The sequence below is a fragment of the Myiozetetes cayanensis genome, unplaced genomic scaffold (genome assembly GCF_022539395.1).
Source record: "Myiozetetes cayanensis isolate MyiCay16 unplaced genomic scaffold, myiCay2020 scf26, whole genome shotgun sequence".
Classification (NCBI taxonomy): Eukaryota; Metazoa; Chordata; class Aves; order Passeriformes; family Tyrannidae; genus Myiozetetes; species Myiozetetes cayanensis.
Genome location: NW_026087477.1, coordinates 7,197,147 through 7,220,428, shown reverse-complemented (window position 1 = coordinate 7,220,428; position 23,282 = coordinate 7,197,147). Strand labels below are relative to the sequence as shown.

The 23,282-nt window shown below is 65.3% G+C and overlaps 2 protein-coding genes across 2 annotated transcripts in view; both read left to right on the top strand.

Moving 5' to 3' along the window:
• Window positions 1-2,125: 2,125 nt before the first annotated feature.
• The window catches only part of SCAMP4 (secretory carrier membrane protein 4), a 51,196-nt gene continuing 30,039 nt past the window's right edge, over window positions 2,126-23,282 (top strand). Inside the window, exon 1 of the mRNA XM_050321467.1 lies at window positions 2,126-2,144. The gene's annotated coding sequence lies outside the window, so the exon portion shown is untranslated. The remainder of the gene's footprint in view (window positions 2,145-23,282) is intronic.
• Window positions 15,053-23,282, top strand: part of LOC126643195 (nuclear receptor ROR-beta-like) — a 16,581-nt gene continuing 8,351 nt past the window's right edge. Inside the window, exons 1-3 of the mRNA XM_050321439.1 lie at window positions 15,053-15,205; window positions 22,645-22,730; window positions 22,840-22,981. Coding sequence (XP_050177396.1) covers window positions 15,199-15,205; window positions 22,645-22,730; window positions 22,840-22,981 — 235 coding nt within the window. The 5' untranslated portion in view covers window positions 15,053-15,198. The remainder of the gene's footprint in view (window positions 15,206-22,644; window positions 22,731-22,839; window positions 22,982-23,282) is intronic.

The window sequence follows — 23,282 nt, the reverse complement described above, 5'->3', positions numbered from 1 at the left end:
TTCACCAAGGCCTGGGTGACATGGGGGGTTATTCGATCAAAGCTTTCCTTGGGGGTTGTTGTGACCCGGGGCAGACCCCGTAGAGAAAAGGCCCAATCCCGGCTTTGCCGGGGCTGGGGAACATCCAGGAGGAAAAACTCCCGGGAAGCCGCTGCTTGGGAGGTCCCCACCATCTCCCTCCCACGCGGGGGCTACAGTGTGAGCCCGGAGCCCGGGTGGGCTGGGGCGCGGGGGTCGGCTCTGGTTTGAGGGGCTCCGCTCGGCTCTCGGGAGGGGGGGGTGTCCCTTGGGGGAGCCCCTGGCAGCGCAAAGGTCCCCGCGGGGACGGGTCGGGTTGTTTTCCGCGGGGGTCCCACCGTGGGCACCCCCAGGCCGTGGCCACCAGGTGGCACCAGGAACCCACGGACGGGGGGCACGGGTACTGTGGGATGGTGGGGACACAGGTAACCGTGGGATGGTGGGGGCACAGGTACTGTGGGATGGTGGGAGCACAGGTAACCAGGGAAGGTGGGCACGGCTTCTCAGAGAACCCATGCACTCACACCCCACAGCCCTCCCCCCCCGTGTACCCTGCACCCTCCTGGCATCCCTCACCCGCTGCCAGCCCCGTGCTCCAGCCGGCCCTGCAGAGCACAGGGGTCCCTGAAACCAAGGGGGTCACTCAGCTAAGGAGGGTCCCTTGGCTAAGAAGGGTCTCTCGGCTCTCAGGGGTCCCTTAGCAGGGCCCTGGCGCTGCCAGAACCAGCCTGATGAGCCCTCGGCTCCTGGGGCTCTCTGTGCACCCCCCAGTGCTGCCACCCTGCTCCCCAGGCCCTGCAGCTTTGAGGGTCAGGGCACCTTTTGGGGGCAGAGCCGCAGCAGCCCCGGCTGGGCAGGTGGAGCAGGGGGGCTGCTCTCGGAGGGCAGTGGAAAGGGGACAGGGAGGTCCCTGAGCTTGGGAGCTCCGGGATCCCGCCTGTGGCTGGGGCAGCGCGGCAGGAGCGGGGCACAGGGAGGACAGAGCAGGGCAGGCAGGGGGTTTAAAACACGTCTTCCCGTGGCGCTCCGGCATCCAGAGCCAAAGCCGATGCAGCCTGGGTTTGTCCCTGCTCCTCTCCGATGTCCCCTCGGCCCTAGACCCGCCGGTCCCCCTCACAGCACTGCTGGAGCATCATCTCCATCTGTCCTGGAGCCGAGGGAGCGGAGAGAGGCGCTGCCTCCATCCCCTCGGCATCCACGCTCTCGGAAGCCTCTTCCCCGGCCGGGTTATCTAATGGCTGTGGCAGAGCCTTTAAATGTCACCCACTCCGGAGAGCGGGAGGGGAGGGGAGCCCGGTGAGACAGAGGATGGGAGAAACGGGAGCAAAACAGTATCGATTTCCAGCCAATTATCACTGTTATCAAAGCAGCGCAATTAAAGGATGAGGCCGCGCTGCCGAGAACCCCGCCTGCCCCTGCGAGGCGAGGCACGGGCTGAGCACACACAGACAGACAGACACACAGACATACAGACACACTCACATACACACACTCACACACACACACTCTCCACGCAGGCGTCCTGAGCCCAGCCGAGCTTGTTTTCCCCGCGGAGTTAATCTCCCCCGCCCGCTCCACGGCCTCTCTTTCCGCGCAGCCAAGATGTGCCTCCATCTGGCTCCGGCTGAGCCCAGGGAGGGCGGAGGGCGCTGGGGATGGCTGGCAAAGCGCTGCCCTCGGCTCTTGCCCGACGAGGGGATGGAGCCGCACGAACTTGGCTCGTTTCTCATCCTCAGGGTCCTCTAAAATGTTTTCTCTCCACGTACCCACCCCTCCTTCTCCCTCCTCCTCCCCGCTGCCCCAATGCACAGGGACTGGCTCCAACCCCGCTGCGCCCCGGGGCACTCCCACATTGCCAGCTGGGCACTTGCCCTACAGCAGTTTGGCTTCTTACACTCTTGCAGGATGAGCGTCAGTCACACAGCTCCCAGTTACACCAAATACATCCCTGACACTCGGTTTGTTCAGCTGGAGCAGAGGAGACTGAGGGGAGACTCCTCGGGGGCTGCAGCTCCTCCCGAGGGCAGGCGGAGGGGCAGGCGCTGAGCTCTGCTCTGGGACCAGGGACAGGAGCCAGGGAAGGGCTGGAGCTGTGCCAGGGGGGTTGGGATGGATCTCAGGGAAAGGTTCTTCCCCCAGAGGCTCCCCAGGGCAGTGGGCACGGCCCCAAGGCTGCCAGAGCTCCAGGAGCGTTTGGACAACACTCTGAGGGACAGGGGGGATTGTTGGGGTGTTCTGGGCAGGGCCAGGAGTTGGACAGGACTATCCCTGTGGGTCCCTCCCAGCTCAGAACATTCTGGGATTCTGTGATTCCATGATCCCATCACTGTTGGGTGCACAGGGACCCACTGAGGTCCTGGCACAGGTTGCCCAGAGCAGCTGTGGCTGCCCCTGGATCCCTGGAAGTGTCCAAGGCCAGGTTGGACAGGGCTTGGAGCAACCTGGGCTAGTGGAAGGTGTCCCTGCCCATGGCAGGGGGTGGGACTGGATGATCTTTAAGGTCCCTCCCAACCCAAACCATTCTGGGATTCTACAAGTACCCACAGGTGGCACTGAAATGTGGCAGTGTGGTTCCAGCATGGGGAGGATCAAACACCTCCATCCCCAGAGCCAAACCCAAGTCCAGGGTCGATCCCTGGTTGAGCAGACCCCAAATCCTTCCCTTCCTGGCCTGGAGCCTCATCCCCACAGGCTGTGCTCCCCACACCCACGGCACAGCTCGATGGCAGTGCCTCCAGCTGCCACCTCAGGAGATGCCCCACAAACAGCTGGGGAGGAAGGAGAACGTGTGTGCTCTGAGAGTTGAGAGACATTGCCTTGAGAGTTGGCCAAGTTGCCCTTGGGAGGGAATTTATACAGGAAACCACGGTGGTTGATGACAGCAGGAGCCCTGTGCTCCTCACCTGGCCTTGGCCACGCTCCCCTGCAGCGTGGGAGCCCCGTGCCAGCTCCGAGCATCGCCCCTTCCTCAGGGAATGAGCGGGGCCCGAGCCCTGACACCCTGCCCAGGCACTGACCATCACCCCTTCCTGGGCACTGGCCATCACCCCTTCCCTCTGCTGTGGATCCCAGCCCTGCTCTCCCCCACCTTGCACAGCTAACACATTAACCCAGTGCTGCGCCGGCCCCGCTCCCTGCCTGCGTGACACACATCTGGGCCAGCAGAGAGGTGTAGGGGGGCATCAAATCCTTTTAAAAGGCTCAGTGGGTTAGAAACCCCCTTTGCAATTACCACCTTCTCCTTGTCTGGCGCACACAAAGGGCTCTCCGGGGCGCTGGGCATGTTCCTGACAAACCCAGGGTGGCCGCGGGAGCCGGGAGGGAAGGACGGACGCAGGAGCCTTTTCAGACACACCGCTATTTGGTTGCAAACTGCTTAATTTCCTGAACAGAATGATATTTTTGTTGTTTGTTGTTGTTTTGATGGGAAGGACAGCACTTTTTTGGCATGGTACAATCCCAGGGCTATTCATCCGTCGCCACAGCAACGGGCTCCATCAATGGCCGTCCGAGATTGCAGATGATTAGAGACAACATGTAAAAGGTGGAAGACGCTGGGCACCTTGCAAACCTCATCTTCCCAAATGACTTGAATTATCCTCATTATTTCTCCCCGGCCAATTCTCTCCCCAGTCCGCAGGAGACGCCGCTGTTATATAAACACGGGAAGAGCCAAGTTATGAGAGCGGGCGGATGAGAAGGGAACGATCCCTTCTGGTGGGGACTGACCTGGAAAGCTCGTGACATGGAGGATGAAACCCTTGAGGTGCTCAGGGAGCTCTCCCTGCGCCTGGAAGGGCCGCAGAGCTGCCGTGGGGGCAGTGGGGAGCATGGCCAAGATTGGGGTGGGATGGGGTGGCCACGAGCTCTGCGTGTCCCCGGTGCTGCAGGACCCCACAGCCTCCTCTGGCTCTGCCCTGGGCTGTGCTGCTCCATCCCACAGACGCAATGAGGAGCTCTGAGTCGAACTGGAGCACTTCAGCCCATCCCAACCACCTGTTTTGGGGGCAAAGCAGAGAGAAGCAGGTCAGTGGAGCCTGGCAGAGCCGTGCCACGTCCCAGCAGAGGGGCTCCCCATGGTGGCAGCGTCCTGGAACGTGGCAGCCCTGAAACTTTAATGCCCCCCTGCAATATTCATGGTGCTTCCGAAGGCGAGGATGGCACAGAGCAGCCTGAATATTTCATGGGTGGCTCTGCACTGGGATTTTGGGGAGGGTTTCCTCCACTGCTGCTGCATTCCCACCCTGCCATGGAGTCTGAGCCATCATGGGTGGAAAAAGGGTGATGACACCCCAGTCTGCAGCCCAAGAGTCCTCCTGGCCAAGCTGGGAGGAGACGTCAGGTCCTTCTGGGCATGTCTCTGCTCCAGGGGGATCAGGAGACTCCAGGAGAGGGGCTGGGGGTCTCCAGGGTGACCCCCCAAACTGGTTTTGGTGGCTGTCCCACACAGCAGGTCCCAAAGCGCCATGTGGGGGGCCTGGAGTGCCCACCCTGGGCTGGGCTGGGCTAGGCTGGGGTCACTAGTAGGGACAAGGACAGCAGCTGTCCCCAGTCCTGCCCTCCCTGCCCATTGCAGGGCTGTCCCCTGGCTGGATGTCACTTTGCCAGGGCCATGTAGTGGCACAGGAGGTGAGGGCCACGGGGGTGGCTGGGATCCAGATCAGCTCTCCGTTGGGACATCCCCGCCGTGAGCCAGGTGCTCACAGCCAGTGTCACACGGGATCCTGGTGCCAATGGAGCCAGCCCGGGATGGCACGAGGTCCCCAGACCCCCGGAGAGCCAGCAGTGAGGGGAGGGGGTGGTGACAACTCTGCCCCAGTGCAGCCCCTCCCCTGGAGCCCGTCCTGAGCAGCTCCCTGCCTGTTCTTCAGCAGCTTTAGGGGGGCTGCTCAGGGTGGGGGCTGCCTCTGGAGCCCCCTTAGCTGGACCCCGAGGGCAGCAGAGCCCCCCGTGGTGGGGACAGGGCTCCAGGGATGCCCTGGAGCCTCCACCTTTGCCAGGGCAGAGCCTGTCCTGGTGCACGTCCCTGCCTCTCTCTGTGCCTCGGTGTCCCCCTGTACCCTGGGGATGAGCCCAGCCCTCCCTCCAGGCATTTTCCAGGGCCACGGGCAAGAGAACGGGACATCAGCGGGCTCCTGAGCTCCACCCAGGTACAGAGCCCAGCCCTGGGCACGCTGATGGGAAGAGTGGCCAAGGGAGGGGCAGGAGGAGGCTGGGTGTGGGTGCTCCCCCCCCGGGACTCAGCACCTGGCAGGATCAGCTTTGCTTCCCTACTGGAAGGATGCTGGGGCCTGTCCTTGGAGCAGGGGACCAAGGACTGCTGTCACCTCCCCTGGGTGGCTCCCAGGGAGCAGGGACACGAGGGACAGCTCTGCCCCGGTGTGGGGAGGTGGCTGTCCCTGAGGCAGGGGGTGGCCCTGGGGGTGGAACTCTGCTGTGTGCTGACCCCACGTTTCTCTGCTGCTGCAGCCACCGTTGCTGTCCCCCAGCATCGCAGGTGATGTGAGGAACTGGAACCTCTGAGCTGGGACTTTTGTTCCCTTCACGGGTCCACGTGCTGGCTCCTGGACTGGGCTCAGCCCCCTGACATCAGACCCCACCGTGTCCCCCTGCTCAGGGATCCTGCCCACCCCCAGCTCCCTGGGCTCCTGTTCGGGTCCCATCTGCTCCCCAGCAGCCCCAGCGCCCCAGGGCAGGGGGGAGGACGGCTGAAACCACAACAGGCTGTTTGCAGGGAGCCACGGCTCTGATCTGGCTCGATTGGAGCCGATAATTAACAACAGGAGAGGAGATCAATGAGGGAAGCGGCTGCGCTGCAGGCAGGGCTGGGGACTGGGATGGGGAACGGGATGGGGAATGGGCTGGGGAATGGGCTGGGGACTGGGATAGGGACTGGGATGGGGACTGGGATGGGGACTGGGATGGGGAATGGAATAGGGACTGGACTGGGGACTGGGATAGGGAGTGGGATGGGGACTGGGCTGGGGACTGGGATGGGAAATGGGCTGGGGGCTGGGCTGGGGATTGGGATAGGGACTGGAATGGCGACTGGGCTGGGGCCAGTGGAGCCTGGCTCTGACACCCCCTGGCACCGCAATGCCAGGTCTCTGCTCCCATCCCGCATTCCCAGGAGGAGGAGGATGGGAGACGCACCTCCAAGGCCCCACAGGGAACCAGCCCACCACCAGGCTGGGGGCGACAACGCGGGGGGAGGAGGAGGAGGGCAGAGATAACCCCCCTTATACCCCGCAGACCCCGGGCCACGCGCCCACGCGCGACGGAGCCGGAGCCGACGCTCCAGGGCCGGGGAGCTCCTGTGGGGGGGGGGGTGGGAGAAGGAGTTAATTCCTACACCGAAAAGCTCTTTGCCGGCCTCTCGTCTCTAATGGAAGAGTCATGTCGGATTAGCGGGCGGGCGCGAGAGGCGCCGAGCGAGCGCCCTGCCTGCCGGCGCCCGGCCCGGGGGACGGCCGGGCCAGCCATGCGGAATGGCAGATCTGGGCCACTGTGCCAGCGCCGGCGGGGGCCGCGGGGAGCCCCGTCCAGCAGAGCCCCCCACGCGCGTCCTCACCCCGGAGCTGCTTTCAACCCCCTGCTCCCGAGCAGCTCCGGGGGGAAAAGCGGGGTTTGGGAAGGAAGGACGCCCCGCACTCGCGCCGCTGCAACCCAATAGCCGAGGGCGAGCGGCGCCCGGGCGATGGAAAAGTGGGTCAGGCACATTGGACACCCTGTGTTCCTCCTCCCCTTCCACGCTCCTTATCGCAGCCCCGATGGTAAATAAACCAGCCCGTCTCCCCAGCAACCCAGGCGGGCGCTGGGCCGTGCCGGGAGCGGAGTCCAAGGTGAGCCGTGGTTGCGGCCGCTGGAGCCAGCCCGGCCGTGCCAGGGGATGAACGGGAACCCCCCCAGCCCACGGGCACAGCCTGGCAGCCGGGAAGCGCCATCCTGGGCTCTACTGGGCTGGGAACGCTGGGGAAGGCCCATGTCTTGGTGTGAGGCTGCCACTGAGTGCCCCCACCCAGGTCGCTCGCTGGTTCTGGCAGAGCCCAAGGTGGGAAAACTCCAGGAGATGGGAATATTTCCCACCAAGAAGCAGAGTGAGGTGCTCGAGGCACCTCGTGTCCGCGCTGGGCTCCCTTGGGATCTGCCAGCAGGAGCATCCCTGACCCACTGACCCCTAAAAACAGGGCATCCCTGAGGGACCCCGCCCTGTGCCCCCCCACCCAGCGTCCCCCTCCACAGGTAACCCCAACAGCTCCCCCGGGGCAGGGCTGGGCCACCCCCACCACCCCCCTCCAGCTGCTTAAATCAAGCAGAGCCCTTTGTTTTCTGCTTTCATATTATTTAATTGTCCTCTCCTCACTTGCACTGCAGGGGCAGTGGCTAAGCCCGGGGCTCTGCTAAGCCGGGATCGTATTAAAAGAACAGAGAGGAAGAGAGTTTCTGGTGCTAAGCTGCTTGTGGTAACAAAGATGGATTTAAGGAAACTGCTCCCATAGCGATATTATTGCCCAAAAGCACCCAGCCCAGGGGAAGGCAGCTGGGGATGCAGGGAAGGGCCCTGCCGTGGTTCCTGTTGGGATGCACTGGCACCAGCACCGGGTTTGGGGGGGTCTGGTGTGGGGCCACCCAGGGGGTCACAGCCAGGTTTGGGGCCATAGCCAGAGCTGAGACCCTCAGCCAGGGCTGGGATCGAGCCCTTGGTGCTGGGCAGGGTGGGTGGCTCACCTGGGCTTTGGCTGCATTAAAAGCTAAGTCCTCCAGCACAGCTTTTTCCAGAGCAGCGGCCAAAAAGGTGCTTACGGGGCCAAGGTGGGAGCCTGCCAAGCCCTAATTAGGGCCGCTCAGCGGTGCCGGCGCTAATCTCAACCTTTCCCCTCTGGAGAGCGGGGTTTAACCACAGCCAGGGACGAGAGTGCTGGGCTTGGGGTGTCCTGCGAGAGGGGAAAAACCTCCCTTCCCTCCCCAGACTGCAGCAGGCCACGAGCTGCAGAGCCTCCCCGGCCCAGCAGTGCTTGGCATCCCCAAATCAGCAGGATGGGGAGTGACTGGAGCCCAGGCAGGGGGAGAAGCCAGAGCAGCCCCCCGGGCACTTTCCTCTCCCTGCTCTTTCCCTCGCCTTCTCCCTGCATTAACACGTTAACTTTGGCCAAGAGCTTTTCCCACTGACCTACTGATCTTTCCTATTTCAGTCCCTGGCATTAAGGGATTGCTGGGATTAACTTGCACTAAAGCCTCCAGATCAGCTCTGGAACAGGACACCCAGGTATGGGCACGCTGGGCAGCCCAGGGCACCGATGGGCAGGAGGAGGGAGCCCTGAGGTGCCCGACGGCTCCAGCACTGGTGGGTGGGTGCAGCACCTCATGCTTGAGAAATTCAGGTGCCATCAGCTCCTGCTCCTCCCATTCCCGGGGTTTTGGGCCTGCTGTGGTTGGAGCCGAGCACCCCCACAGCTGTAGGGAGGGCTGGCACTGCCCAAAGGCCCCAGGGATGGATGGGTGCCCTGAGGACCAGCCTGCAGCCCACACCCAGCCCGTGGGGTGCTGTCCCAGCTGCAGGGATGTGCTGAAGGGGCTGCTCAGCTTCCAAACCCCTTTCCCAGGAAGCAGCTGGCTCACACGGCAGAGCCAGGATGGGACCCTCTACCAGCACTGTCCTCCTGCCACCACTGCCATCCCAGAGTCCCACAGACACCCCTGGTCAAGCCCTGGGTGGGGGAACGCTCCTGGCACCCTCACAGCTCCTCTGCCCCCAGCTCAGCCCCCAACGGGCACCTGCCTGCACCCCCTGTCCTCTGCCTGTCCCACAGGGTGACACCGCAGTGTCACCAGTCCCCAGAGCTCCACTGTCGGTGGCAAGGGTGGCTCCGGGCCCCGAACCGAGGGCAATTTTTTGGTGGTAATTTCACAATAGAATAAAATCTGAAAATATCCCCTTCTCACCCCAGTTTGGGGGCTCCTCTCAAAGGCAGGCTGCTTTTCTGCCCGGAGGGACACCCTCAGGGAGCCCCCAAATCCCACATCCCTGCCCCAGCCCCGGGGACTGTGTCCCTGCCTCGTGCCCCCCAGGGTGCCCCGGGACCCCTGTGCTCGCCGCCGGGCACGGGAGAAGCGGCATCACACGAAACTCAGCGATTTTGTGCCTGGGAAGTTCAAAAAGATGGAGGCAAAGGAGGGGCTGGAGTGGGGTGTGAGGGGGGGGCGTAGGAACAACCCGGCTTTGAAGGTGCCTGGAGATTAACTCAAGGCCATGGTTGAGGCTCGGAGACTTTTACAGCAAAACCTCATTAAGGCGGGAGCGGGGAGGGGGGGACGGGAGGCGGGGGGAGCCAGGAAATCTTCTAAGCAGGAGGAAAAATGTTTGATTCAGCAGAAACAAGTGGGAAAAAAGCCCCCTCGAGTCCCCCCACTCCGCTTTTATGTGTCCCGGAGGGATCGGGGCGGAATATGAAATCTGCCCCTTCCCTCTTTCCTGTTTATCTCCTAATTACGACGCTGGAGATTCGGCAGCGCCGCGCGGTGCCCGGGCCGGGGCCGGGCGGGGGCTGCGCTGCCCGAGCCGGGGGCGGGTGCCGGGGGGAGCTGCCTGGGGAGCCCCCCTGCACCCCCCGCCGCCGGGCTGAGCACCCCGGGGCTGCGGGGAGAGGGTGGGGGACAGGACCCTCCTCCAGGTGCCGTTATTCGGGAATCATCTGTGCGATGAGGTGTGAGGGCTCTGCAGCCTGGAGAGGGAGATGCTGCTTTGGCCCCCCCACCCCCCGGGGACTCAGTGGGGCCAGCAGGGAGGTGGGATCAGTGGGGGGCGAGGGCAGCCAGGGATAAAGGAAAGAACCCCCCGGGGCTGGTGCTGCAGCCCCCACGGCCACCCAGCGCCTCGGCCCACTGACCTACTTGGAGCATCGCTGAGCCAGGGAGTGTGGGCAGGGGATGCGGGCAGGGATGGGGATGGAGAACGGAATGGGGATGCAGGCAGGGATGGGGATGGAGAACGGGCTGGGGATGCAGGCAGGGATGGGGATGGAGAAAGGGCTGGGGATGCGGGCAGGGATGGAGATGCAAACAGAGACAGGCATGAAAAAAGAGATGGGAATGCAGAAATTGATGGGGACACAGGCAGAAACAAGGATGCAGGCAGGGATGGGAATACAGGCAGGGACAAGGCTACAGGAAGGGACAGGGATGCAGGCAGGGATGGGAATGCAGGCAGAGATGGGGATGCAGGCAGAGATGGGGATGCAGGCAGGGATGGGGATGCAGGCAGAGATGGGGATGCAGGCGGGGGAAAGGATACAGGCAGGGATGGGAATACAGGCAGGGACAGGGCTACAGGAAGGGACAGGGATGCAGGCAGGGATGGGGATGCAGGCAGAGATGGGGATGCAGGCAGGGATGGAGATGCAGGCAGGGACAGGGATGCAGGAAGGGACAGGGATGCAGGAAGGGACAGGGATGCAGGCAGGGATGGAGATACAGGCAGGGACAGGGATGCCACACTCCAGCCAAAGGGTCCCACCCCACGGGCACCCCTAACCTGTGCCCGGGCCACAGCAGGGCCCAGCCCGGCCATGACTGCCCCCCCAGCCCCTGAGGAAGTCACTAATTGCTCGGGGCACCCCTCCGGGTGCGGGATGAGACCGAACGTCCCTTCCCCGGCAGCTCTGCTGGCCGCGGCTCCAATTAGCCTCGTTATGCAGCGTCGCCGCTGATTAGGGGCCGGGTAATTGCCGCGGCGTCGGGTGTCCCTCAGCGCCACACGGCAGCAGCCATTGCATAAGCACCGGGTGGGCGTTACGTGAGCGGCAGCGGGTCAGGCCAGCCCGGGGGCTCCGCTTACAACCCGGCCCCGCTGCCCCCCGGCCCCGCCTGGGCACCGGGACTCGGGGGTGTCCCCCAGTGCTGCCTCAGTTTCCCCCTTCTCTGTGCCCTGCTTTGTCCTTGCAGTGTGCCCGAGTGGCACCCGCCCTGCCCCGCGGCCCTACAGCCCCACAGCCCCGTGCTGTGGCCCCACACCACATCCCCACGGCACTGCCACCTCTCAACCCCAAGACCACATGGCCCCACACCACAGCCCCACGGCCCCAAAGCCCCACACCATCACCCCACGGCCCCACAGCCCGTGGCAGCCTTTGCATAAGCGGTGCTGGGACACGGTGACTCAACGCCGCTGTGGCAGTGCCACGTGCCCAGCACCATTCCCCATCCCGCTGGCTGCCAGGACCGGCACAGGCGGCAAAGCCTCATCTCGTCCCCAAGGTCTGAGGGCACAGGCCCTGCCTGGCACAGCCAGGGCACCCTCGTCCTGCCCTGCCCATCCTCCTCTGACAGTGGGGTTGGCAGGGAGGGTGGCACCGACGCCATGGAGAGGACAAAGCAGTGGGACCCTGTCCCTGATTGGGGGGTGGGGAGGGGCTCTGTGGTGTTGCCCCCACAGCCAGGGGGCCACAATAAGGCTGCAGGTGCCACAGCCTCTCTGCCCCCACTGCCCACACCCAGAGCCCAGCCCCGGGGCTGAGGGACAGGGCTCCTGCCCAGCCCTGGGTCTGAGGGGCTGCCATGGGGCACATCCCCACGCTGGCACCTGAGGAGCAGATCTGGGGACACCAGAGCTGTGGCCCCCTGTCCGTGGGTTCACCCTGTGACCCACTCCCCACCGGGCAGGTCAGCATTCCCGACGGGAAACTGAGTCACGGCGAGGAGCAGAGCCTGGCAGTGCCCATGGCAGGGAGCCCTTGGCAGGGCCACCACGGGGCCAGTTGTGCCAGCCCAGGGACCACCGAGCACGGGGCACAGCCCTGGTGGGGGCTCAGGGGTCCCCACGGGGGTGAGGGGCTGTGGGTGCAGGACGGGTGATGCTGGTGGAGGGTTCCCCTCTCGCTGGGTGGGGCATGAGCGGGAGCAAACAGTGATTAAGAGGTGATGGTGTCATCCCAAATTCCTGCTCTGCTCACCTCCAGGCCAGCCACAGGGGCCGACTGGGCCGATCCTGGCGATGGAGTCGTGCCAGTGATGCCAACTTCAACGTCTGGCAGTGCCCTGGCCCTGACCACAGAGAGCTGGTGGTGAAGCCGGGCCAGGAGGGGGAGGAGGAGGAGGAGAAGGGCTGGATGGTGGAGAGTGGCAGTTTTTGCTTCTTTATCTCTTCCCAGTGGCCGAGTCCTGCTCGCGCCGCTGATGCCCAGGGCTGCTGGTGCCACCTGTGATGGGCTGGATCCAGCCCTGCTGGACCTGTCCCCCAGCACTGCCTCGAGGGGTGCAGCTCCTGGCACTGAGTCGGGATCTGGCAGCACCCATGGCAGGACTGGTCCCTCCATTCCTGCTGCTTCCCAGTCACTGGGAATGGCACTGGGTGGGTCCTGGGGTGAGGGGCTGTGAGCAGAGCAGCACCAGCTCCCACAGCAGCGAGGGGAGGGGGAGATGGTTTGTAGGGGGAGGTTCGGTGACCTCCAGTGCTGCCACAGCCAAAACAGCCCTGGGCAAGGGGAGGGGAGGTCATTCCTCTGTCAGGAGCAAATGCTGCTCCAGGGGCTCAACAACCAGTGAACTGGCTCCTCCTCGTTCTGGCTTTGGTGGCACCAGGACCCCAATTTAAAGGTGGCCGACTCTGTGGGGTGAGACCCCGCTCACGAGAAAAGGGGTCCTGCTCTGCTGTAGCCTCTCCACCTCCCGCCCGTGGCCCCAAACCCGCGGGGCCGGGTACCAGAGCTGCAGCACCCAGCACTTGCTGGGGTGCATCTGCAGCATCTCCTGCTCCCCCGGGGCTCCCCTCGGCTCGTGCCCACGCCTGTGTGTGCTGGTCCGGGCCCCGCACTCGAAGGGTTAAGGGGCCGGCGGCGGGAGCGGTGCGTGGATGGGTGCGTGGGTCCCGCGTTGCTCACAGCAGGTGTGGTGCCGCTTATGTAACCCCATACTTTTGGGTTGCGCCGAGCGCTCGGGGACTATTTTCCCTCCCGCTCTGGCGCGATTCGGCCGCGACTGTCCCAACAGCGGCAATCGGCGACCGCCTTTTTGGGAGGGGCGAGTTGGCCGGGGCCGGACCCCGCGTGCCTCGAGGAGTCACCGCGTTGCTCCCGGTCTCAGTTTCCCCATCTGAAATGGGGCTAATGAGGGTGACCTCCTTTGGGCAGCTCCCGTGACCCCCGGGGACGGCAGCGGGGCTGCCCCTGCCCGGGCCGTGCCGGGGTGGGATTCCTGGCTCCATCCGGGGCTGCGCTCGCAGGAGCCGCGCTGGCAGCGGAGCCTGGAACGAGCCGTCGCCCCGCGTCCCGTCTGCGTGCCCATCCATGCGGAGCGCGGCGGGAGGAGGGAGGGAAAGCCGGGAGGAAGGAGCGAATCCGACCGGCGAGAGCAGCGAACCCGTTCCCAATCGCCATCAGCGAAATCATGTCAGACAGCAGCGCTGGAGCGCGGCGGGCGGCCCGGCCCCCTCCGCCCCCTCCACCCCCCAGCCCGTGTCCCCCTCCCCGGCACAGCGCGGGGGGCAGAGCGAGGTGGTAACACGGGTGGGAGCACACAGAGTGCCACCACGGCTCAGCCCCTGCGCCAGAGCGGGGGACAGCTCCCGGAGCGGTGGGGGAGCCTCAGAGCATCCCTGCACCCCCCGCTCAGCCCAGGCTTTGGGACGAGTGTGGGCTGAAATCACCCTCCTCAGCTGTCATTAAATGGTTTAGCTGGAGGGTCTGGGGGCTGAGGTGCCCCCTCAGGGCCAAGCTGTGAGGGCAGGAGGGGCGTGTGGGGAGGAGGTAGCAATGCCACCTGTGTGGTGATGGCGGCTGCATCTGTGCCCGTGGTGGGTGTCACCTCTGTGCCCATGGTGGGTGATGTGGTGGCCAGGGCCATGCCATGCTGCTGGCCATGACTGATGCCACACTCGTGCCCGTGGGGACGCCACGTTCCATGGCTGATGGCTGTGGTGGATGCCAGGTCCATGTCCGTGACGGGTGCTGGGCCCATGCCCCTGGTGGATGGCACGTTCATGCCCATGGTAGATCCCACATCCACGCTCATGGTGGATACCAGATCCACATCCATGGTGGATACTGTGCTCATGCCCACGGGAGATGCCCTCTCTGCACACAGCAGGTCTCCAGGCCAGTGCCACTGTCCCCAGGACCCGGGGTGTCCCCAGGCACTGCTGCATCCGTGGCACCTGAGTCCTGGCCCAGCGTGACCAGGACCAGGCACCTCCACCCCGTGATGTGGCACCAGGGAGGACTCTGGTGACCTGGCGCACGAGTCACACCACAAACCCCAGCCAGGGGACTTTGCCCCGTGCCGACACCTCCGGCCCTGCACCGCCAGGCTGCTTTGCATGGCCTGGAGCCACCCCACAGCCACCATCCCAGGTGGGGTCAAGGGCCACCATCACTTTACCCCCCTTATCTGGGCCACAACCTGGAGCCACAAAGCCACCTGTGTGCATCCCAGCACGAAGGACAGGGTGGGAATGCCTCGCTGCCACCTCCAAAGCTTCCGACTGCTTCCATAGCGCCCTTCCCGACCCGCAGGTCCCCCAGAATGTCCCCTCGGACCTGAGCATCTGCACCCTGGTGTGGGTACAAGGGGTGGCTGCATGGGGGTCCCGGCATTCCCCCCCACACACACACTCCAAGAGCCGGGTGCTGCACCCTGGGCAGACCCCCCCACCCATCTGGGGGGTTGCGGGGCTGAGCGGGAGCGGAGTGAGGCAAGGGAGCGGTGATTCAGCGGCACACGCAGCCGGCCCCGTGCCTGGGCGAGCCGGGGCAGGACGGGCACCGGCACGGCCCTCCCGGGGGCGGGCAGCGCCGGGGGGCAGCGCCGGGCACCCCCGCGGCCGCGGCCGGGCGGGGGTCGCGCAGACCCCGGTCCAGGGGAGGCGCCGGCAGCGCCCGCGCAGCGCCGAGCGCCGGAGCGGCGGGGATGGGGATGGAGGAGGAGGAGGAGGACGAAGGGCAGGAGGTGGGGCTGGAAGTGAAACCGATTTGGGGGGGCGGGGCGGGCTCGTCATGTGAACGGCCGCATGCTCGGGCAGAAGTGGGTCACGGCGCGGCGGAGGGGCAGGTGCCAGAGCCGCCCGGTGCCGCCCGGTGCTTCCCGGTGCCGCCCGGTGCCTCCCGGTGCCCGCGCTCCCCGCCGCGCCCCGCGCCGCTCTGGACCACCGCGCCCCATGCCGCCCCCGGCGCCCTGACCGCGGCGGACACGATGCGAGGTGGGTCTGGGGGGGCTCGGGGCGCGGGGGGACCGGAGAGCGCGGCCCCGGGGGCAGCGGCACAAGTTGGCCCCGGTGGAGGACGGGGGGACCCGCAACAGCCCCGCGGAGGGGAACGGGGGGGACTCGACGTCAGCCGGGACGGGGGGACGGGGGGACCCGCATCAACCCCGCCGGTGAGGGACGGGGGTCCCGCGGCGGCCCCGCGGAGGGGGACGGGGGAGGCTCGGCGGCAGAGCGGACAGGGACAAGGGGGGACCCGCGTCAGCCTCGCTGGAGAGGGACAAGGGGTGATCCTGCACAAGCCCCGCGGAGGGGGATGGGAGGGACCCCACACCAGCCCCAAAGGGGACACGGGAGAGACCCGCATCAGCCCCGCTGGAACGGGACAAGGGGGGACTTGCACCAGCTGCGCGGAGGGGGACCAGGAGGGAACCCTCAGCAAACCGCTCTGCCTCCTCCAGCTCCCCCTCCGTTAGGAATAAAATTCTTGTTTATTTTGCTTCGCTTTCCGACGCCGGCTTAGACCCGCTCTTAAGCTTTTCCTCGCACTAAACCCCTTAATCTCCTCTTCAATATGTTGCTCCCACCAGGGCTGGATTTATTGTGGGTTTTTTCCCCCCTTTTCCCCCTCCCCGCGGCGCGGGGGGCAGTTTGGGAGGCGCCTGCGAAGGCGGGCAAGGGACCTGGGTGCAATTTTGGGTGCCCCTTGTCCCGGTCAGGGGTGAGTCGCGCCAGCACCTGCCTGTTTTTCCCGTTATGAAAGACAATTCCTACTTGTCACCCCTCTGCTTTGCCAGTCAGGCGGTGGGGAGGAGGAGGATGGAGGGAGGAAGGCTCCAGTGGGACGGACGATCCACCGGGGCCTGGTGGTGGTGACGCAGCGGTGGCCGGACCCAGCTCTGTTCCTACAGAGCTGCTGGGACCTCACGCTCTGGGCTGGGATTTCCATCCCCGCTTTAGAGCCACCCCAGGACTCGGTGGTGTGTTTTGGGGGTGTGTTTTGGGGTGTAGGTGCCAGGACGTGCATCCTCGGGCTCCTCAGACCCCATTTCTTGCGGGCGCTGCGGCTCCACCACCGCCGCACTCTTGTGTAACGGTGGGACTGGGGTGGGCGAGGGCGAGGTGAGCCCCCACATCCCTCTTCCCACCCCTCGTCACCCCAGGATTTCACCTTTATTAGTGAGGAGGGAAGCATTAACGCCTGCCTAATTGCCCACACGCCTGGCTCTTACGTAGCCCTTGCACAGCCGGCACCGGATTAATTAACAACTGGGCAAACTTTTCCTTTTTTTATATAATTTTTTTTCCTTTCCCCCCCTCCCCATTTACTGCGTGCTGACCCTAATTTAGGGGCCAAACCCCCCTGATATCCCATGGTTTTCCCCCAGCGAGGCGTTTTTCCCGCAGTCCTGCGTCCTCATCTCTCGAAGCCCGAATGCCGCATGGCGACGCCAAATTGACTCAATCTCCATTTTCCTCCCCAAAACCGCCCCTGCTCTGCCCCGTTCCCCGGGGGGCCACGGCAGCTCCTCTCCCCTGTCCCTTCCCTGCGCCGCGGCTGCGCCGGGGCCGGGGCAGAGGCTTTGCCTTGTATAATCCTATACGGTTTCCAGCCCTCCTGCTCACTTGTTTTGCAAGCAGCGTGGCGAGGAGCGTGCGGTGGCTCGGCAGCCTTTGCGACTTGTCCTAGTGACCTAGATCTGTCATTGGAAAAATCAGAGAGGGCGGAGGAGGAGCTTCCCTGCCCGTTTCGGCGGCGTGCACTCGGCTGGCGCGGCCGCCCTCGGCCGGCACCCACCGGCCCTCCCGGCACGACGGCTGCCCCTGTCCCCGGTACCGCAGGGTGGCTGCGCCTGTCACTTCCCAAAAAATGAGGCTGGAGGAGCAAGCTGTCCACTGGCTCTGTGGGGTCCTGAGCGATCCAGACGTGATTTGGGGTCCTCGACCCCGATAACCCCAGGGAGGGGCAGCGCCTGGAGGGTGAAGCGCAGTGATGGGGAGATGGTGGTCCCCGTCCCCAGGCCGTCCTCCTCCCCTGTTCCCTCCTCCCTGTCACGTTTAACTTTGAACTCGGCTATTTAAAGAGCTGCTAATGTCTAAATCTCGCCCGGTTTATCGGATGTGGTGAGCAGAGCTGCTCTCCTGCCTTTATTTAGCCCCAGGGAGATAATTCCCCCCAGATTTAGCCGCAGGGCTGGAGGGGTTCTCCCTCCTCAGCCCGGTTTGTCCCCACCCCGGGCTGGCAGCAGGTCCCCCTCCCCGCCGCCTCACCTTTGCCATCCTTCTGCACCAGCCAAAGTGCAAAGGGCTGTGTCCTGCGCCACTGGGGCTGGCCTTGGCACGGCGCTGCGTGGCACGGGAGCTGCTGAACCGGAGCGGCCGGGGCAGGGGCTGGGTGGCCGTGGGGGAGCCACATCGCCCACCCAAAGCTACGACTTCCCGGCTGGAGACACGCACTGCGCCACGGGCAGGGAGAAACGGCGCCTGGCTGGGGACTGCGGTGCTTGCGAAGCCCCCCCGGCCGCGTGGCCGTGAGGGAAGGCTGCCAAGGGGTGTCCTGGGGCAGGGTGAGAGCAGCTGAGCCGTGTTCTGGCCCAAAGTTTCCAGGAAATCTTTGCTGATCAATTAGGAAACCAGTTCCCACCTCCATCACCCCGGCCTGGCTCAGGGCCGCAGTTGTGTCATCTAAATCTTCCTCGTTGCCTGCGTGGCCCCGGTGCTGCTGCTGTCCCTGCTCCTGGAGCTGGGGCTGGGAGCGTCCAGCATGGGCCTGGCTTCCCTGGGGTTCCCTGGGATGCATGGATGGGGGTGGGATTTGCCAGAAGCCATGGCCCCAATGCCGGGGTGCTGGAGGACCCCGAGGTGCTGCAGCACGGGAGCCTGGTTAAAAGCAAAGCCATCAGCAGCTGTAATGGAGTGATAATTCCCTTTATTTCCTTATTTATTCCTACCTCCACCGTGGTTGGAGGCTGTGGAGAAGAGCAGTTGCTCCCAGGGTCAGAGGTTGCTGCAGGAAATGCAGGAGCAGAGCTGGGTTTTAGGGAAGGAACGGGGAGATGGGGGGCCATTGTAGATCCCTGTGAGTCCCTGTGCAGCCTGGACTCATCCCCTGCTCTGGGTGCACCAGAGGAGGGGGATGCTGAACCCCCTGGGAGGGGAGAGGACGGTGGTGGTGAAGCCTGGTAGCATCCCAGTGCCCTTGATGGGACTGGGGGTGCCAGGGGGCTGTGGGGGTGCCACTAATTACCAGAGGTGCTTGCCCCACGGCACCGATGGAGTGCAGCAGTGGGATGGGGCACAGACCTGCTTTCCCAGCAGGCTCGCTGGGTAATGAGCCAGGGCACGGGGGAAGCACCTGCCCCTGCAGCTGGGGGGGGTCTTTGGGGCAGGGGTGGCCACAGGGCCACGGAGCCACCTCTGAAGCTGGGATGCTCATCCCCTGCCTCTGGCAAGGGGCACCATGGGCTCACATGGCACCCCAAGGGAGGGGGTGGCCGTATCGTGCACCCAGCCCCGTGGAATGAGGGGTGTGCAGCTTTGCCCTGGGGGACTGCACAGACAGGGACCTGCCAGTGCCCCCAAAAACACTCCCCCACCCAGGAACGCTCACGTCCAAGCTGGGGGCACCCAGAGGAGCTGCTGGGAGAGGGGGCAGCTCCGAAAAGCCTCCGGCAGCAGCGCAGTGGCAGCACGGCCTGGGGCTCAGTGGGGTGCTGAGGGTTTTGGGGTGACTCCCCCACAGCAGGGAGATCGTATGGCCAAGGGAAGGGATGGGGGGAGGAGGAGGAGGATGGGGCCACCATCCTCTCTGCACCACAGAGGAGAGGTCCAGGCCCTCGTGGCCGGATCCTGCAGGGCCTGCCTTGTTTTGTTTTGGGGTGCAGGAGGGATGCCCGCCCTCGGGGCGGAGGCGATGGAGAGGAGGGTGTGCCGGTGCAGGACCAAGGCCGAGTCCTGCTCCGGGGAGGGCGGCTCTGTCTCTACCGAAACCACCAGAGCCTCCAGCCAGGCCTGGGCCAAGCAGTGCTGGGCCCGAGGGGATGCACAGCCAGGGCCAGGGGGTGACAGGGGACATGGGGGCTACTCAGGGACAGCCCCGTGTCCCCCACAGAGCGCCGCAGCTCAGCGCAGCAAACACATGTCCCCAGCTGGAGGGATCGCCCCAAAACGCCCCGAAACCCCCCTCCCCGGGGGCGGGAGGTGGGGGTGACCCCTGCCTCGCCCCGTCTCGGTCCCGGGAAGGGTTAACGGCCGCGGTTACACAAGCGCGTGCGGCCGCGGGCACAAAAGTGTGTCAGTGGGACAGGATGGCTCCAACCGCGGGGCCACGCGCAGCCGCTGGACCGGGGGCCATCGCCCCGCCACGGCCGAGCCCCGTGGCCGGACCGTGCCCACGGGGCCACTTACATAAGGGCCGGCCGGTGGCAGCGGGCCGGGAGTTGGGCAAGAAGTGTTTACAGTGGGAGGAGAGCAAATACCACCGCCGGGACATTTTAATTGCCGGCTGCGGATCGTTGTTATTTATTTTTTTAACCCTTTGGTTTTGGTTTTGGTTTGGGGTCATTTTTTCCCCCCCTCCTCTGCTCCCTATCTTAGCCCCAGGGTGGAGTTTCCCTTCCTGCCCCACCACCCCCAGGTAGGGGGAAGGGGTTCTCCCCCACCTAAACGACCCCCGTTTGCACAGCGTGGCTGGTGCTCGCAGGGTCGTGGTGGGGGGAGGAGCCCAATGCTCCCGTGGGGAGGGGGAGGGCACAGCCGGGGTGTGGGGGCTGCTGTGAGCACAGCGGGATTTGGGGGCTGCAGGGTGCTGCTGTGGCCACCCTGCCAGCACCCACATCCCTCCTCGTCCCGCTGGGTTCGCCCCAGGGGGGTGTTCAGGGGTCCCAGGGGAGATGGTCTGGCAGCCCCGGGGGTCCCGAGGGGGGACGTGGCCGCGGCACGAGGGGACGCCGAGGGCGCGGACCCGGTGATTCAGCCCGTGCTGACGATCCGAGCAGCAATTAAACGCCGTCCCGGGCTGTAATTGCCATCGCCGGGGTTACGGCCGCGGATCGACGTCAGTTATTTGGGGCGAACGTCTTACGAGCGGGTCAGGTGCCGGTGGCGGGCACGGCCGGGTAATTAGCAGGCGGTAATTAGAGCCCCAAAAGGCTGCGGGTACACGGTCGAAGTGCTTCTCCTTCGCCAGGAGGAGCCAGGGCAGCATCATCCCCACGCACCCTTAGCTCTGGCTCCGGGGGGCTCTCGGGGGGCTCTCGGGGGGCTCTCGGGGGGTCTCCTCCCTCCGTGGGTGCAGGGGCAGGGTTTGGCCATCGGTGTCACACGACGCATCAGCATCCCTGAGAGCTCGGGTGGGTTTGGTGGGGCACACGGAGCGGCACCCGCGGGCTCCGCCGGGTGGGTGCCGGTGGGTGCCAGGCCGAGCTCAGCCCGGTAATTCCGGGTACCGGGAGTATCGGCCGCGGGCGTGAGGGCGCGGCGCCCGCGATGCATCACCCGCTCTGCCGGCGGCTGCAATTAACGTTGCATAACGAGCCGACGCCGCTTCCTGCCGGGGGTGGCACCCCCTCCCTGTGCCCCCCGCGATGCCACCACCTCGCTGTCCCATCCGGGCGGCTGCGACAGGGCTTGGGGCAGGGCGGCGGGGCGGGGAGGGGTCCCCGCCCTTTGCGGGTCGCATCCCCTTTCCGGAGGGGTGGGTGAAGGGGGCAGCAGGACCCAGGGAACTGGAGGGTGTCTCAGTTCATGGGAGCTGGGTGGTGGTTTGGGGGTGGGCACACAGGGCCCTGTGGATGCCTCCATCTCCCTGCCAAAGGGGCTGTGGTGCCAGTGCAGTTGAGGGGGCTGTGAGGATGCCCTGGCCATCCCTGCCTGCTCCCTGCCCACTCCTGCCAGCTCTGCTGCCCCAGGCCCAGAACCACAGCAGAGGTGCAGGCAGCAGCTTTGGGGAGGGGCAGGGCTGGGATGTGGCCCCTTTGAGTCACAGGGGGGATAAAACACAACCCTGAGAGATGCCCAGCTCAGCAGCCTCAGGAAGGAAGGGTAACCCCCCAAATCACCTGGTGCATTCGGGACACGAGCCGAGCACTGAGGCAATGGATGCAGGAGGATCCATCCCACACTCTCACCTGGGTGTGGAGTGAGTCCTTCCCCAGTGTGGCCTGGAGCAAACCTCCCCCTGAGGGGTCAGTAATGGCAGCCCTGGGGGGACCAAGGCCATCCTTGGGGGACTGAGCATCCCCAGGGGTACCAAGTGCATCCTGGAGATACCAGTTGCATCCCTGGGGGTACCAGCTGCATCCCTGAGGGATGGATAACCTCCATGGAGGACCGATGGCAGCCCTGGGGGACTGATGACACCTTGGCTGCCCCTGTGCCCAGTGAAGCTCCACATCCCAGCCCAGCCTCCCTCACATCACTGGAGGACCCCAGGACACTGCTGGGTGCCGGGGTGCAGGTGGCACTGGCCGAGCACTGGGACTGCCCCTCGCAGAGATGGCCCCAGAGAACACACCCCCCTCTCCCAGAACCGATGGCTCCCGGGGAAGGAGAGAGGCAGAAGGGAATTACCCGAGCGGGGAGGGGGGAGGGATTTGCACAGGCCCAGGAGATTGGAAATAACCATAATCTGGCCGTGGGGGTTATTTTGGCGCGGCGGCGCCCGCCCAGCACCCTCGAGAGCAGCGCCGGGCCGGGGGGTGCGGGGCTGCGGCGGGGATTAGAGGGTGCAGAGATGCCGGGAGGCACGTACGAGTCCCGGGGGTGCCCCGTGTGTCCCACCCCCCGGCGCGTGTGGGGAGGGCAGAGCCAGCACAGATCTGGGGCAGCTGGAAAATGAGGAGGACGAAGCCTATTAGCAGCTCAGTGCCAGCGAAGCAGAAGCGGGGAGGGAAGCGGATTTGCAGGGGGGGGAAGGGGGCCGGGACCTTGAGCTGGGGATGGCTATATCGGTCCTGGGTTTCAGAGGAGCTGCTGGGGGGGATGGGGAGGGCCCAGACCCTCTGTTTGGTCCAGCTCTGAGGCAGGAGAGTGTCCACAGCTGCAGGGATGGGAATGGTCCCCGTGCAAAGGATGTCCCTGTCCTGGTGCACACACGGGTTGAAAAATAAGGGGAATGATTCCAAAACGGGGTCCTGGGCAGGCCAGTGCACAAGCATCCCAGCTCCAAGGGTTTTCCTGCTCTGCCTCGTGCTGCTGGAGGGGATGGGGGAGCAAATGGGGGTATCCCACACCCTGTATGAGCCTTTCTGGGGACCTCTCTGAGGTGCAAGCATCCTTGCAGGGGCTGCAGGAAGGGCTGAGCTGCCCAGTGGGTCCAGCTCTCATGCCTCAGTTTCCCCAGGTGCTGTCGTGGGGAGGGGTCCAGCTCCCTCCTCCTGCTGGGCGCTGACCACCATTAACCCCCGCGGTTCTCCCCCTTTCCCCCTCCTCCCCAGCCCAAATCGAGGTGATCCCGTGCAAGATCTGCGGAGACAAGTCCTCGGGGATCCACTACGGTGTCATCACCTGCGAGGGCTGCAAGGTGAGCCCAGGGGACCGCCGGCTGGGGGCGGGTGGGGGCGGCTGCGGGGGCCTGGCATTCCAGCCGGGCACTTCCCCAACCCGTCCCGTCCCGTCCCGATCCCGCGCAGGGTTTTTTCCGGAGGAGCCAGCAGAACAACGCCAGCTACTCCTGCTCCCGGCAGAGGAACTGCCTGATCGACCGCACCAACCGCAACCGCTGCCAGCACTGCCGCCTGCAGAAATGCCTGGCGCTGGGCATGTCCCGCGACGGTGAGTCGTGCCCGGGGTCCCCAGGGGCCGCCTGCTCCTCCGCGGAGCCCGCCGGGCTGTCGGGATGAAGGTGCTCCCCCCGCAGGGCCGGCCCGGTGCGGGGAGGGTTTGGGAAGCGAGAAACGCGTTCCCGTTTTCCGTGGGGGGGGTCGATTCAATCGGTTCTGTTCTGCTCCACCCAGGGTTGGTCTGGGGTGGGGGTGGGGGGTCCCTGCCCCTCTCAGGGCTCATTCAGCGGCTGGGCCGGGAGTCAGGACCCTTCCCGGGTGGGTGGGGGTCCCGGCGTCGCTCCGGGGCGGAG